This window comes from Trichomycterus rosablanca, chromosome 5 (genome assembly GCF_030014385.1).
Source record: "Trichomycterus rosablanca isolate fTriRos1 chromosome 5, fTriRos1.hap1, whole genome shotgun sequence".
In the NCBI taxonomy this organism is placed as follows: domain Eukaryota; kingdom Metazoa; phylum Chordata; class Actinopteri; order Siluriformes; family Trichomycteridae; genus Trichomycterus; species Trichomycterus rosablanca.
In genome coordinates, this window is record NC_085992.1 from 44,869,984 (window position 1) to 44,887,693 (window position 17,710).

The 17,710-nt window shown below is 41.2% G+C and overlaps 1 protein-coding gene across 1 annotated transcript in view; it reads right to left on the reverse strand.

Annotated features, from left to right (window-relative positions):
- Positions 1-17,710, reverse strand: part of arhgap10 (Rho GTPase activating protein 10) — a 135,887-nt gene that overhangs the window by 9,902 nt on the left and 108,275 nt on the right. Inside the window, exons 18-20 of the mRNA XM_062996220.1 lie at positions 15,630-15,789; positions 10,142-10,280; positions 8,036-8,204 (exon numbers count right to left, since the gene is read on the reverse strand). Coding sequence (XP_062852290.1) covers positions 8,036-8,204; positions 10,142-10,280; positions 15,630-15,789 — 468 coding nt within the window. The remainder of the gene's footprint in view (positions 1-8,035; positions 8,205-10,141; positions 10,281-15,629; positions 15,790-17,710) is intronic.

The window sequence follows — 17,710 nt, forward strand, 5'->3', positions numbered from 1 at the left end:
TGTTTTAATAATTATTGTAAACTGCTATTATAATCATGAAGCTTCCCAAATATTCACAGAGCTATATTAAAGGTTTAAGGTTCAAATATTGGGAAATTTTACAGATTGATGATTACCGGTTTGAGACTTTAGGTTGAGTAGACTAGGCTTAGGTTAGGCTACGATGGGGTTATTGGAACGGAACCCCATCTTAAGTGGAGGAGCACCTGAAGAGCTTTTTCTCAAACTGTTGCCAATAGACACGAGGCCATAAAACACTGAGCATGTGCAATCCATCTGAGCCCAGAGGCTTACACAGGTTTAACAAAATGCAACATAGGCTGTTTTCTGATCCAACCCCCCCCCCCCCATACCACTACTAACCACACTACTAACCGCAGTAAACTAATGCATAAAGAGAAAAAAATGCAAACAGTCCAAACACTTTTGCACAGGTGAGTCAATGTTATTACTTATTATGTTTTATGGATTTGGATGCTGGACTCTATTGTGACCTGTTATGGACCAGCAAATAAAAAAGGTAGTCCAAAAGTAAATAAATAATAATAAAGATCTGGCAAGCAATCACGCAAGGTCAGACAAACGAAAAGGTGGCAAAATTCACTAGGACACACACACACACACAGAGCTAATAAGCTAAAATTATTAGTATTAGTTGTGTTTATATTTATTTTATACACCTTAGCATTAGGTGTGTCTGAAACACCTGAACTTAATATTTAGAAGGAATTAGGGCATACGGCTAGTAGAAATTTCCATTTAAGATGCGAGTCAGAGGTAGAAAAATTGGTTCTGATAGTTACTAGTCATGGTGTTAGATGTTATGTTCTGTTGCCTGGGTGTACAGAAACTTTTGGCTACGTCGCGCACGCTGTTTTGTAGCAGCTGCTAAATGATAAAAAGTTTTCTGTTGCATTGAAGTGAACTATGATGTTTTATTAGCCTGAGGTGGTGCGATTATATAATCAGCTTATTCAGTAAAGCTGTTTTGAGAAATCAATCTCTCACTGAGTTTAATATCTGACGCCGTCCTTCATTAATTCACTGTCAGAGACAAACACAACAGATGCATTGTGGGGGGAGTTAGTGAAACTTCATCTTTTGTTTCTGCACAAGAGTGTAAGAGAAAGTGAGTGAGTGACAGTGACGTAGTGCCAGAGTGAAACTATTCGACATTTTGATTAGAGTTGATTTACATTATAGGGCCAAAAAGTATGTTGACATTAACTTTTTGGACATCCCTTTTTAAAATGTATTTATATGGGTCCCCACTCCACTCCATATCCCAACAAGACAGTTGTACCTTAGTGGTTAAGGTACTGGACTAGTAATCAAAAGGTGCCAGTTCAAGTCCCACCACTGCCAGGTTGCCACTGTTGGGCCCTTGAGCAAGACCCTCAACCCTCTTGCTTAGACTGCATACAGTGACAATTGTAAATCGCTTTGGATAAAAGCATCCACTAAATGCCGAAAACGTAAATGTAAGACAGAGGTCTATGATACTCTACACTCATTCCTGGACCCAGTCGCCTCTTTTAATAACTCCCAGATTAAGCCATCTGATAATGTACAAAATCTCTGTGTTGTCCTGGGTAACCATCATTCTCTCCTCATGTAGCCAACATGACAAGATCACGCCGGTTACTCCTTCACAACATTAAGAAGCTTTGGCTATTTCTTTCTATTGAAGCCACCCTGATTCTTGTGCAGTCACTTTTAATCTTTCGGCTGGACTACTGCAACTCCCTCCTGGCAGGTGCTCCCATGTCCACTATTAAACCCCCGCAACTCAGAAAAAAATGCAGCTTTTCAACCAACCTAAATGCTGCCACATCACCCCACTGCTGTTTTCTCTTTACTGGCTTCCAATAGCTGTTCACATTCAGTTTAAAACACTGATGCTCGCCTACAAAGCCAAAAATGGATCAGCCTCAAGCTACCTCAGAGAACTCATAAAACCCTGCTCTGTACCATGCAACCACCGAGCCACTAGTCTTGATCCTTCACACTGAACTCAGGGAAGACACGCATCAAGGCTCTTTTTTGTACCAGCACCCAAGTGGTGGAACGAGCGTCTGCCAAATGCCAAAAAAGTATGTATATACACCAATCAGCCATAACATTAAAACTACCTCCTGTGGTGGTCCTGTAAGGGTTCCGATCATTAAAGAACAGGGTGAAAGCAGGCTAATAGATGGACTACAGTCAGTAATTGTAGAACTACAAAGTGCTTCTATATGATAAGTGGAGCTGACAAAATGGACAGTGCGTGTAGAAACAAGGAGGTGGTTTAAATGTTATGGCTGATCGACAGACACACACACACACACACACACACACACACACACACACACACACACACACACACACACAGGTGGGGATAATATATATATGATTTTGTACATGATCTCATAATCACTAAACACCCAATGAAGGTGGGAGCATCATGGGGGAAAATGGAGTGAATGTACTGGACTAAATGTGGACACCAACCCCAAACTTCTTATTTCGGCTGCTACCCTTAGGGGTCATCACAGTTGATCATTGCCTTGTCCTGTACACCCTCTTTTGGCCTTCTTTTCCTACTAAGCATCATTTCCCCCTAATGAACTCTCATCCCTCCTCTGCACATGCCCAAACCATCTAAATCCCCAAAAATAACGCCAAAATAACCCAAGTTTGGTTCATGAAAAGGTGACGGTGTGAGAATGGCCTGGCTAAATTCCTTATGTCAATTCCAGTAATAATTTACAAAGAATTCTGAAACTGAAACCAACAGAGGGACCTTGGAAAATTGAGGACTAACTGGAAACAGGAATGAGCCAAAATATAAGAAAAAGCTCAGTCTTTTGTACCATAGACATCCTAAAGCTGTAACTGCTGACGACGGCTTTGCAACAAAGTACTACATTATAAACCCCGATTTTTTCTTTCCCTATCAGTTTTGTTTAGCATTTTATTGTGTTTTTAAATGCCTACATATTTGTGCACAATTAAAAGTACAAAGTGTCTAGATATTTAACAATAACAAAAATAGTTGTGTGTGTCTTTGAAAGGTTAATAAGTAAATTTGGTGCACTACAGCGCAGTTGAAGCTCCATGCTGATGTGCAGCAGCTGAGCACTCAAACCCCCTGCTGCAGAGTCATAAATCACCCCATTTCTCTCTCTCTCTCTCTCTCTCTCTCTCTCTCTCTCTCTCTCACACACACACACACACACATCTAAGAGTCATTTCTTTTTTACCTATATCTCTATCATTTTGTTGATCCATTGTTGCTAATTAACAGTAACATCCCTCTTGGCAAACAGTTTGTTAATTAATAATTGACAAAATAGCTTGCTTGTCATTTAGTATGTAGTAGTTTAGTTAGATATCATGCAAAATGTGATTATTATTACTATTAAAATCAATTTCTGATTGTCTTTGACACTAACCCACATAAACATTAACCAGGAACCACAAAAGCACAGTTCTGCCTTAAATTTGATGCTGCTGAAAATTGGGTGACACTGTTCACAGTCAAGCGAGCATTATATTGCGCTGGACTTAAAATTTGCTATGCAGAAAAAAAAGCCTGAGAATAAATTGCACAATAAACTTCAGCCTGGTTCCATCCATGAACCTTTGAGCATCAGCTGATACACTTGTAAAAATAATGCACTACTCCGTTCCACTTCGCACGCAAACATCCATGAATCGGAGCCTCGCTGCAGCTCGAGCTGGAAGTCAGAAATTAACACAAACAAGAAAAATCCAATAGGGTTACCGTGGCAACCGACCGAGCCAAAGGGGAAAATGGTTTTACCTTCAATTGCTTTTTACAATTACAACTAAGCCAACGTGAGGAAAATTGCCTCTCCTTTGGAGGCACTGAAATAGCAGCCCTGCTGGAAGAACGTATCTCACCCCTCAGTCTGGATTATTATGAAGATTCAAGAGCCAATAAAAGAAGACCGAAAACACAAATGTCTTGCTGCTAATTCTGAACAAGTGTGTTATAAACAGGAGATAGGCTATAATGGCTATACAGGGGTTATAATGCAATAATGGTGTGAAGGAAATGGAATAAGGAGTGTCTTTAATAGGGACCAGGAAAAGGACACGTTTATGTTTTTTTTGTAGCTAACGCTTCCAGCACACGTTTCTACAAACTACTGGAACGATGCAACAGGTTTCACTCGTCCATACATACCTTAAGCATCAATCAATCAGTGATCACTTCTACGGACATGTGCACAACAAGATTTCTTAACCTGCTCTCAGACTATTTATAATAAAAATGTGTCAGAAGAACAGTAAACAATAAGCACTGAACTGCACCAAAATAATCCTCTTTTTCTTCTTGTTTTGGATGTCCCTGTTAGGGTCGCCACAGTGGATCATTCGTCTCTATCCTGCCCCATACTGAACATCCTCCTCTGACACATCAACCACCTGCATGTCCTCCCTCACCTCCTCTTTGGCCATTAACCTCCTCCTCAGCACCCTTCTCATAACAGAACTCTCATCCCTCATCTGCACATGCTCAACCCATCTCAATCTCACCTCCCTACCTGTGCCGTCCCTCTGATAAACTCGTTCCTAATCTCGTCTCTGCAAAGAGGATGAGCTTTCGAGTTCAGATCTCAGTGCTGCTACCAGCTGACTGAGGGACCCAACAGAAACAGTCTGTAGTGTCTGAGGGAGGAAGGTTAGACATGGTTGTTCCTCATTGCCGCTGCAAATATGACCTCTGCTGTCTGGTCAACATAATGGAGAAATACACGTTTACATTTTCAGCATTTAGCAGACACTTTTATCCAAAGCGACTAAGAGTACTGTGACAGTATATTATCTAAGCAATTGAGCGTTGAGAGCCTAGCTCAAGGGCCCAACAATGGCAGTTGTTTGGGTTGAACCAGTGACCTTTTGATTACTAGTCCAGTACTTCAACCACTGGACTACAACTACCCTTGAATATACACAGACAGTGTGTTCTCTGTGAGAATCTTCATACCAGCCATACACTGCACAAAAGCAGAGAGGGTGAGTGCTAGTCTGTGGGGTGGTCCAAACGGCAGAAGAACTGCAATAGGGAATCGGAAATGACTAAATTTGTTGAAAAAAAGGGGATTAAAAGAAACTAAGAGGAAGAGTATATTAGATCTTCTAACTTGAATTCCATTTAACATTTATGGAGGATGTTAAAATGTGAATCCATCAGTGACCAGAGAAACTGAAGAAACACTTTTTTAATTTCATTTATCAAACGCTTTATCCTGGTTAGGGTCACAGTGGGTCCAATTCCACTGGGAAACACTGGGAACAAAAGAGGAATACACTGGACAGCGCCAATTTATTGCAAGGCTTCAGTAACTTACCCCTGTACAGCCCGAGCACTGTAGTAACATTATTTTTCTTTCTAGAACATTCAGTTAAAAGGGTTTACTGAGGTTTGGGAGGCTGTTTGCTTGTGTTGTACATACAAGTTGCCTGGTTTAAAACTGTGAAGGATTATCGAAGGTCTGTGGGCCAATTTTAGCTCCGTTTACAGACAATTTGTGCACTGATTTTCCCTAGATGCCATTATTGGATCGTTAGAGTTCCCAGTTGGCCCAACACACCAATTGCTAAGAAGTGCATAAACCAATTATATAATTGGTTTATATAATTGGTTATCTAAACCAGTTACATAAATGGCTTTATGTTGGCTGTGTGGCAGCAATTTGGGGAAGACCCGTTCCTGTGCCCCTGCACACAAAGTGAGGTCCATAAAAACATGGTTTGAAATCAAATGTCCAATGACAAGGTGTCAACATACTTTTGGCCACACATCGTATGTAGAAGAGCAGCGCTTGGTGTGTTTACAGGGTGAGGAACGAGGCCACCTGTCCCCTGCACCAACACACTGAGCAGGATTCACTGCAATCCACTGTGCCACTTCCTGCTCTAACGACACAGCATGAGAAAAGCAGAGCGAGGGCGAGAGAGATACGCTCAGAGCAGGAGAGAGAGACGGAGCGAGCAGATTATTACATAAGCAAAGCCTCGTCCTTCTGTGATCACGCCACCGAGCCAAGTAAGGAATGATGCAGAGAGAGAGAGAGAGAGAACATAATAAATGAAATGATCAAATACACAATAAATATTCAACTCTAATAATTACAGAGGCATCTGTGTGAACAGAAATCTGGCAGCGTTTCTGGCAGCGTTATCAATTCCAGACCTGAAACGTCCTTATGAAACACACTGATCTGAGTAAAAGTCAGACCAAATCACTGCATGTTTCATTAAATAAAAAAAAATGTGATATGCCGCTCAGGTGGCGCAGCGGTAAAAACACACGCTGGCTAGCACACCGGAGCTGGGATCTCGAATACATCGTATCAAATCTCAGCTCTGCCATCCGGCAGGGCTGAGCGGCCACATGAACAACGGCTGGCTTGTTGTTTATATAGGGATGGCGTAGTAGTAAGCCAGATAGGATCTCCTCGTTACTGATGCAACTACGACCTCTGCTGGCTGATTGATGGAATGAGTGCATTGATCAGGGTGTGTCTCTCCATACACAGGGCTGATCCGCATTAGCACTCGCCTAGTGCAGGTGAAAAAATGCATACAGCTGCTGCCTACGTGTCGGAGGGGCCGTGGGTTAGCTTCGTTCTCCTCAATCAAAGCAGGGATCGGCATTGGTGGAGAGGAAGCATGATGCAAACTGGACACGCTAAAAGTCAGGAGAAAAAGGGGAGAAAAGGCATAAACAAAAAATAAATAAAATAAATAAAAAAATAATTGCGATATAAAGAAAAGTCAGATTTTCTTGAAGTGGGGTAAGACAGGGCTGCGGGCAGAATTTTTTCCTGCAGCACGGCAGCTGAGCTGAATTCACCAGTATAACCCAAGAGCATTGATTTGCACATCTGCATTCACATTTGGGCAGCGCCCCGAGCACACAGAGAAGAACTGCAAAACTAAAAATTCCTGAAAAGGAAAACGAGAAACAGAACAAATCCCACACTGTCCGGAGACGAGACCATGTAACACACTAATCCCCACTAGGGCATCCAAATTATATCCATCCAAATTATATAACATCCAGTAAGCTGTTATTTAACTGACAGGTTAAATGAGATGTGTTGGGAGCATTCAATCTACAGTGGTACCTTGTAACTGAACGTCCCCTAAACTCAAATTCCTTTGTCGAGAAATTTGTACCCTTAAACTCGATGTTTCCCTTAAACTCAACGTGTTCAGTTTGTTTTAAAAAAAATGTCTTTATTTAATTTCAAATGAACAATGAACAGTCGCTTTGCTCTGCGCTCGGCTTGAGCGGTGTTGTAAAACGTCATCAAAGTGTGCATATGAGACGAAACTGCATTTGTGTGGGATAACCATCAAATCCACTCTGAAAGCTCCACATTTATCTGTGTTTAGCTGGATGTTCCTCCTGTTTCACTTTTAAACTTGTGTTACAGCTCGGGGTTCTGAGAAATTGTAAGAATCAGCTTTTTATTTCAGTGTTTTTATTATATTTGTGTTATTTTCAGTGTATAAGTGTCAAAAACAACCCCGTTATTTTACATTAGCTCAAAATATATGCAGTTCCACGGGACCATGGAATGCATTAACAGGTTTCCCAAACATCCTTATGGGAACAAATACCTTGAAACTCCTTGAAATGCCTTTAAAACTCAATGCCAGTCCCAGAACCAATTGATGTTGAGTTTCAAGGTACCACTGTATTTTTTTTTATTATTATTTTTGAATATTTAGGAAAATATATCTATATAATATATCTATATAAATTCCTGAACCTTCTGATCAATAGTCCTGTACCTTAACCGTTAAGCCACAATGGCCCCACATCCCCCACTGGCTGCTGCCATTTCAATAATGACTGTTGTGAAGGGTTCTTTAAAGTGAATAATTTCTCTCACTTCTAGATAGTCATGAAACAACTTTACTAATGGCTGCTATTCCAGGTCACATGTCAAATTCCCCTTTCTAGGGCGATACTCTGTGAGGGTCTCTAGTAGAGGTGAGCATCACTTACCCAGAGTTCTGTAAGCCGGTGCAGGTTGGAGTGTCACAAAAAGGATTCTTAGTCTTTTCAGGTGGAGTTTCTGAGATTGATGCCGTGGAGGACTGAGAGGAAACGGATTCGTTACTGCCCAGAGATACTTCATCAGGGGTCAGAGATACACTCTCAGACAATGAAGACTCTGTAGGAAAATAAAAAGAAATCAAGTTTAAAATGGTTACACTGGCTGAAACAGTCTGGCTGTTGGGAGGTGCAGTTGTCAGTGTGCTCTCAGTTCCGGTCCAAAGCACAGATAATAATAGGATGGTTGATTTACGAAAGGCATCTAGTGTAGAAACTACACCAAGTCTGGAATGTGAATTAGATCTGCTGCGGCGATCCCTATCCCTATAAATACAGGAGCGGCAGGTAACATAACCCCTGACGGTCATAATGGCATGATTAGCATCAGGTATTTTCATCAATCATATTGTTTGATTTAATATAACGGTAAACTGAATAAATAAACATTTATCATGGCACATAAATCCAAGTTGTTTTTGCATTGTCCCAATTAGGATATGCTCAATTTCCCAGTGCACTTTGGTGACCTCTGCTGGTTGCTCGACGACCTCTGCTGGTTGCTCGACACCCTCGCTGGCAGAAAATGGTTAGTAAACAACAGCTCTGAGGAGTGTGAAGCTGCCAGCCATATCTTTACACTGAATGTACAGAGGATCACACTGCTTCCTCTGTACTTCTCATTTAATCATGCCAGCATCCCAACCAAACAACAGGAGTCTCTGTTGCAACAGCATGTAGTCTGATGACTGCCTGGCCAGACGGAAGACACCGCCAAGGCTTGAACTTCAGACTCAGGTCTTGGTGATGGTGGGCTAGCTCAATATGTTAAATTTAACACTTAATGCCATTTTTAGTTTGTTCTGTACAAAAAAAACCCTCATTTTTACTTGATCCCAACAGGGAATTTCACCTGTGTCGAAATAACAGTATTCCTGCATGTGTGGAACATACTGTGAAGAATAAACACAAATCTGCAAAGCTGCAGTGCTGTAGGTGTTACTGACTAAGTGTGTATGTGTGTATTTACTTTTGAGAACCGTTCCCAATGATCCTTCACTATTCAGAGAATGTTCTAAACCCTCGTTATTGTGTAACAGGATACTTCCCATTCCTAGAAGTCGCTGCCACATTATTTTATAGCACCAGTGATTTTGGAAGATTGACACCTAGGCACAGCTACTCCAATATGTGTGAGTCAAGCCACTGCATAATTTCAAACCGTCAGTCCATAAAATGCCATCAAACGGCTCATTATAGTTACAGGGAGAAGCCAACTGCTCAGTTCTGCCGACAGTCCACTCAGATCAAACTGGGAGTAAACTGAAGCAAAAACAGGAACTATATAAATACAGGAATAAACACATTACTACAACTAAAACTGGCAGAACTAAAATGAGACTGGAATGAAGTCAGAAGCAATTCATTTATTTTATTTTCTATTTTATTCATGGATTTTTCTCTCAGTTTAGCATAGCCAATTAGTTATCCGCTGTCGGGGACCCCAATCACTTCCACAGAGGGTATATTTGCCTGACACACACTCCCTCCACTGCATGCACAGTCCATCAACCCCTTTTAATTCACCCATATTTTGGCGGATTCATGCATAAGGCCAGTCTCATGCATGGAGAGTCACACACTGATTTACGCATTCCTTCGCTTCTGTTCAGTGCCTCGGGATACTAACCAGGGTCCTTACACAGCGCAGAAGACCCCAAACCCCTTTTTTCAGTCCGATCTTTTCCACCCAGCAGACTCTAGTACAATTCTGTCTGCTGCAGGCACTGCCAATTGTGTCTGCTAGCAGGCACCCAGTCGACAGGTAGCAGAGCTGATTGGTTTGTTTTGGACACTGATTTTATACACCACTTATCGATGTTGTGGCTGCAACACCAAGACGGGCAGACTGGGTTTGTAAACACACACACACACACGCACACACACACACAGTGTTTTAATTCCACCTGTATTCCCGAATAATGGTTCACTTGCCCAAACATCTGCATCAAACAGTAAGACGCTACTAAATTGTTAAACCGTCTCTCTGCCCCCTACCTGTGTGGAGGTCCAGAACCTCAGGGTTGTACACGGCCAGGGGTCGAGTCTGACGTGCTTGCTTTTTTGACTGTCGTGTTGGAGCTGTGAACGGGGACAGAGCTGATGCAGGACACGAGTTCGGAATGTCTCCAAATATCTGGAACAAAAAGAAAAAAAGAAAAGAAAAAGTTAACTTTTTTTACATAAGATCAGAAAAATGAGGTCTTGGATGTGCATGTGTGTAGAAATGTCTAATATGATATTATATAAGTAGTAATGTTATACACACAATGCAAAAAGTAATCGCCCCATTTCTTATTTTTTTCACAACCAATGAATTCAGATCAGTAAACAAAACCTATTACACAAAAATAAATTTGTAAAATAATTACATTTACATTTTTACATTTACATTTTCAGCATTTGGCAGACGCCTTTATCCAAAGCGACTTACAGTATACAGTCTGAGCAATTGAGGGTTAAGGGCCTTGCTCAAGGGCCCAACAGCAGCAACCTGACAGTGGTGGGGCTCGAACCAGCAACCTTCTGATTACTAGCCCAGTACCTTAACCATTAGGCTACGGCAGGTTATTAAGAAGTTATGAAACACGCATATAACCCTTTGTAAAAATGTAACTTAACTGGCTGCATCAAATCTAGCAGCAGTGACTGCAACTAAACACGCTCTATAATATAGAATCAGTCCTTAACAACATTTTGGAGAAAGCACTTTTTCCGTGCAAAGAAATTAGGGCAGTTGTTTCCAACCACCGGTACTGTGGGTAATTTTTTAACGGGCCGCACAGAAAGAATAAATAATCAGAGATCGCTACAAAAGCAATTAAAACTCGGCTTTCATTTTCAACATCCTATTTTTGTAAAGCGGGATTTTCTGCAGTGACGGCAACCAAAACAAAGTTACAAAGTAGACTGGACATAAGGAACACACTTCAGGTGTTATTGTCTCCTATCACCCCTAGGTGGGAGCGTCTCGTTGCAGCGAAAAAAACTCAGGGTTCCCACTGATTTTCCATCATTGGTGAGTAATATTGTTATGCACTTTGTGGTTTTTTTTTTCTTTATGCATTTTCTCCCGATTTAGCATAGCCAATCTGATTTTAGAGAAATCAATCTGATTTAGCGTAGTCAATTCCGCTGCTGGGGATCCCCGATTGCATTTGAGGAAGGTATATTTCCTGCTCACGCCTCCTCTGACACGTGCGCAGACCCTTTCTTTTCGCCCATGCATTCTGCACAGACGCCTCTATCTGCTAATCAGGGTCCTTGCATAGTGTTTTGAAGACCCCATTCACATAGTCAGGACAGCCTCCCTAGCACGGTAGCCAATTAGAGTCTGCTGCAGGCACTGTTAATTATGCCCGCTAGATGGTGCCCAGTCGACTGGTGGCAATGCTGAGTTTCGAACCGAGGAGCTCAGAATCTCGGCGCTGGTTTGCTAGCGGAAAATCCCGCTGTGTCACCTGGGCCTCCTCCTTGTGTTTTTTATTAAGCTCATTGTATGATTTTGTTTTAAATCCTCCCGTCCCTGCCAGTCTGTGAAATTATATCTTATATGAAACCGGTTCATGGTGCAAAAAAAGTTGGGGACTGCTGTATTAGGGTGTGGCCTGGGTTTATGTGGAGTTCTGACTGTTCTCTTTGTGTCTGGTTTGCACAACTGACTGTTGCTCTGTAAAAGATGAAGCCATTACTAAAATAATCCAATGAATAAATAAAGTATTCTTCTGATGAATGCATGACAATCAGGTGAAGTATTTACATCCGATCTTCAGATTTACCACACAAAGCAGAAACAAGACAATCTGAAAAGCTCAGCAGGAATGAAAAGAGATCAGAGAGGTGGTGGAAGGGATCACAATCTAATTCTACTGAGAATGAACTTAATTCGACGACTTCAAATCCTCTCCTGTCACTTTCGGAGCTTCTGTATCGTCCTCCTGCTCATCCTCAGCCCTGTTTTCATGCTGCTGTCTTTCCTAATCTCATTTCATTCTTTTATTCCCTCCTATACACTGCCTGAGAGTTTTAGTCTGGACTCTCAGAGTCTCCATCCTCTCACCACTTCTCCTCACATTCTCCTCACTCGCTCTCTCACTTCCTCAGTCTCTCTCTCTCTCTCTCTCTCTCTCTCTCTCTCACTTTCTCAGTCTTTCAGTCTCTCTCTCTCTCTGGTTCGGTACAGATGGAGCTGAATAAAAAACAGAATCTGTTGAGTGCAGTTGGACTTTGGACATTCTGGAGCTGCAGCCTGACAATACAGACAAGAATGGAATATAGAATTGTGGGTTTGTTCATTCTGCAAAATATATAACATCATGTCACCTCCTGAGAGACCAAAACTACTTCGATCCCCCACCTGAAATCCTTCCCTACACCTACACAACTTGCCTACACTACATTACACCTACACTGGTTTTCCCATGCTGTCATTTGTCATCATATACAGAAATAAGCCAAAACATTAGGTTTGATTAGGGGTGTTTTAAAACTTTTGAGGACGTGTGTGTGTGTGTGTGTGTGTGTGTGTGTGTGTGTGTGTGGGTGTGAGAAAGAGAGATAGACTATATGGACTAAGGTAAAGTTTTTCAAACTCAGCCAAAAAATGGGTCACAGAGAAAAATAATGATAAAAAAAACCTAATTTTAACAGGCACATAAACACAAAATTACCATGTGCACGTATGCCCCCTTGTGGAGGCTTTTTGTTACATCTTGTAAACCACAGTGGGACCAGATTGCCACCATTTTCATTAAGTATCTTTTGATTTCTGTTTCGTATTGATGCATTGTTTGGATTGCCTGGGCCGCAGTAAAACTCGTGACCAAAATTTGGGTTGTTTGAAAAAACATTAGAAAAACCTTGGCCTAAAATATGTTGACACCTGACCATGAGTTAATTGGATATCATAACCCAAAACAATGGGTCTTAATATCAGGCCCCACCCCAACACACATTTTGTCATAAAGCACTAGGGTAAAATATACGGAGCCCCTTAGCGGTCACTAACGAGAAAAAATATGTGAAGAGCAAAATCTGTACCCACGGTTTAGTAATCCGTACTCTCAGTTAATAAACTGTACCCACGGATTTGTAAAGTGTACCCACAGATTTGTAAATGGTACTTTAGGATTTCAAATTTAGTTCATTCCCCCTTAACTGTGCCCACATATTTGACTGGATACCCCTGCACTAATCATATAATTCTTTTTTAAACGTGTCAACAATTCTAAGGTTCACGTGGAGGTTATAGCGGACTAACATTAATAAATACATATACAGTAATAAGAAGAAATACATGTATCATAAATATTAGGATATTACAAGTATGTACAAAGTATCACAAAAGTGAGTACACCCCTCACATTTCTGCAAATATTTCATTATATCTTTTCATGGGACAACACTATAGACATGAAACTTGGATATAACTTAGAGTAGTCAGTGTACAGCTTGTATAGCAGTGTAGATTTACTGTCTTCTGAAAATAACTCAACACACAGCCATTAATGTCTAAATAGCTGGCAACATAAGTGAGTACACCCCACAGTGAACATGTCCAAATTGTGCCCAAATGTGTCGTTGTCCCTCCCTGGTGTCATGTGTCAAGGTCCCAGGTGTAAATGGGGAGCAGGGCTGTTAAATTTGGTGTTTTGGGTACAATTCTCTCATACTGGCCACTGGATATTCAACATGGCACCTCATGGCAAAGAACTCTCTGAGGATGTGAGAAATAGAATTGTTGCTCTCCACAAAGATGGCCTGGGCTATAAGAAGATTGCTAACACCCTGAAACTGAGCTACAGCATGGTGGCCAAGGTCATACAGCGGTTTTCCAGGACAGGTTCCACTCGGAACAGGCTTCGCCAGGGTCGACCAAAGAAGTCGAGTCCACGTGTTCGGCGTCATATCCAGAGGTTGGCTTTAAAACATAGACACATGAGTGCTGCCAGCATTGCTGCAGAGGTTGAAGACGTGGGAGGTCAGCCTGTCAGTGCTCAGACCATACGCCGCACACTGCATCAACTCGGTCTGCATGGTCGTCATCCCAGAAGGAAGCTGACGCACAAGAAAGCCCGCAAACAGTTTGCTGAAGACAAGCAGTCCAAGAACATGGATTACTGGAATGCCCTGTGGTCTGACGAGACCAAGATAAACTTGTTTGGCTCAGATGGTGTCCAGCATGTGTGGCGGCGCCCTGGTGAGAAGTACCAAGACAACTGTATCTTGCCTACAGTCAAGCATGGTGGTGGTAGCATCATGGTCTTGGGCTGCATGAGTGTTGCTGGCACTGGGGAGCTGCAGTTCATTGAGGGAAACATGAATTCCAACATGTACTGTGACATTCTGAAACAGAGCATGATCCCCTCCCTTCGAAAACTGGGCCTCATGGCAGTTTTCCAACAGGATAACGACCCCAAACACAACCTCCAAGATGACAACTGCCTTGCTGAGGAAGCTGAAGGTAAAGGTGATGGACTAAACCCAATTGAGCACCTGTGGTGCATCCTCAAGTGGAAGGTGGAGGAGTTCAAGGTGTCTAACATCCACCAGCTCCGTGATGTCATCATGGAGGAGTGGAAGAGGATTCCAGTAGCAACCTGTGCAGCTCTGGTGAATTCCATGCCCAGGAGGGTTAAGGCAGTGCTGGATAATAATGGTGGTAACACAAAATATTGACACTTTGGGCACAATTTGGACATGTTCACTGTGGGGTGTACTCACTTATGTTGCCAGCTATTTAGACATTAATGGCTGTGTGTTGAGTTATTTTCAGAAGACAGTAAATCTACACTGCTATACAAGTTGTACACTGACTACTCTAAGTTATATCCAAGTTTTATTTTTATAGTGTTGTCCCATGAAAAGATATAATAAAATATTTGCAGAAATGTGAGGGGTGTACTCACTTTTGTGATACACTGTATGTGGCCAAGGATGCACTGAAATCTTAGAAGAACCAGCTGTTTATGAAGGTCACGGATTTTAAATCTGAGAGTATGATTTACAAAACCGTGAGCAATGTTTTGCTAAGTTGAGGGTACACTTTACAAATCCCTGGGTACAGTTTTGCTAATTTGTGGGTACACTTTACAAATCTGTGGGTACAGTTCATAAACTGAGAGAAAGGATTACTAAAACGTGGATACAGATTTGGCAACGCCGAGTTTCAAACCGAGGAGTTCAGAATCCCGGCGCTCGTAAGTATTTGTTTTTTTAATTCTATTTATTCGATTTTATATTTTAGCAAAACTAAATTCAAAGTTATGGAGGAAATCTAAATCTAAACGTGTGTATGTGACATTTATTGTGCACATAATAAAGTAAGCGCCAAATGAGACACTAGATTTATGTTTTATGTTTATCATTTTAGTTCACATTTTATTTTAACTTCGAGTTAGTTTTTAGCTTATTTTACACCTAATTTACATTTTGTTTATTGTTTGTGTGGATATATAACACTCTGGTGTGGAGTAAAAAGTGTCACCTTTTCATGCTGCTCAATAAGAATCTCCACTACAATGTTTTGAAACTTCAGGTCCATGATGGCAGCCACTGTTTCCTCCTGAGGTCGCATAAGAGTTGGGCCGAACACCACACCCAGGTTAGCGACAGTCATCAGATTCTGCTTGCTGTGAGCCACCACACTGAAAAAAAAAAAAAATACTTTAGATCTACTGGAAAAAAAAAAATCCAATAATATATTCAAATGTTACTGTATTAAATGTTAAAAGTTGAATTAAATGTTTAAAGATTAAAAACAGCTCAGATGTAACTGTGTGTATGACATGGAGACCACATTTCATTAGTTTTTTACTATCATGGTAAATGATAAAAACACACACACATTATATGTGATAAAATAGTGTTGTTATAAGTTACTACTAACTAGAGAGGTGAATTTATTGATGAAAATACACGTGTGATTGCAGCTCAGCAGTGGTAAAGTATGTGGAGGGTTAAATACTTTTGGTGTTATATGTGAGTGTGTGTAAGTAAGTATGTATGTGGAGGGTTAAATACTTTTGGTGTTATATGTGAGTGTGTGTAAGTAAGTATGTATGTGGAGGGTTAAATACTTTTGGTGTTATATGTGAGTGTGTGTATGTAAGTATGTATGTGGGGGTGAATACTTTTGGTGTTATATGTCAGTGTGTGTATGTAAGTATGTATGTATGTGGGGTGAATACTTTTGGTGTTGTGTGTGTATCCAAGTAAGTATGTGGGGTGAATACTTGGTGATATGTGTGAGTGTGTGTGTGTGTGTAAGTGAGGTGAATACTTTTGGTGTTATATGTGTGTATATGTAAGTATGTATGTGCGGGTGAATACTTTTGGTGTTATATGTAAGTATGTATGTGGGGTGAATACTTTTGGTGTTATATGTGAGTGTGTGTGTGTAAGTGAGGTAGATACTTTTGGTGTTATATGTGTGTATATGTAAGTATGTATGTGCGGGTGAATACTTTTGGTGTTATATGTAAGTATGTATGTGGAGTGAATACTTTTGGTGTTATATGTGTGTGTGTATGTAAGTATGTATGTGGGGTGAATACTTTTGGTGTTATATGTGTGTGTGTATGTAAGAATGTATGTGGGGTGAATACTTGGTGTTATATGTGAGTGTGTGTATGTAAGTATGTATGTGGGGTGAATAGTTTTGGTGTCATTTGTGTGTGTGTATCTAAGTATGTATGTGGGGTGAATACTTGGTGTTATATGTGAGTGTGTGTGTAAGCATGTATGTGGGTGTGAACACACATACTTATATGTTATATGTGAGTGTGTGTGTAAGTACAGTGGGGTCAAAAAGTATTTAGTCAGCCACTGATTGTGCAGGTTCTCCTACTTAGAAAGATGAGAGAGGTCTGTAATTTTCATCATAGGTACACTTCAACTATGAGAGACAAAATGAGAAAAAAAAATCCAGGAAATCACATTGTAGGATTTTTAAAGAATTTATTTGTAAGTTATGGTGGAAAATAAGTATTTGGTCAATAACAAACAAGCAAGATTTCTGGCTCTCACAGACCTGTAACTTATTCTTTAAGAAGCTCTTCTGTCCTCCACTCGTTACCTGTATTAATGGCACCTGTTTGACATCGTTATCTGTATAAAAGACACCTGTCCACAGCCTCAAACAGTCAGACTCCAAACTCAACCATGGCGAAGACCGGAGAGCTGTCGAAGGACACCAGGAAGAAAACTGTAGACCTGCATCAGGCTGGGAAGAGTGAATCTACAATAGGCAAGCAGGTTGGTGTGAATAAATCAACTGTGGGAGCAATTGTAAGAAAATGGAAGACATACAAGACCATTGATAATCTCCCTTGGGGTCAAGATCTCATCCCGTGGGGTCAAAATGATCATGAGAACGGTGAGCAAAAATCCCAGAACTACACAGAGGGACCTGATGAATGACCTGCAGAGAGCTGGGACCAAAGTAAAAAGGCTACCATCAGTAACACACTACGCCGAGAGAGACTCAAATCCTGCAGTGCCAGGCGTGTCCCCCTGCTTAAGCCAGTACATGTCCAGGCCCGTCTGAAGTTTGCCAGAGAGCATATG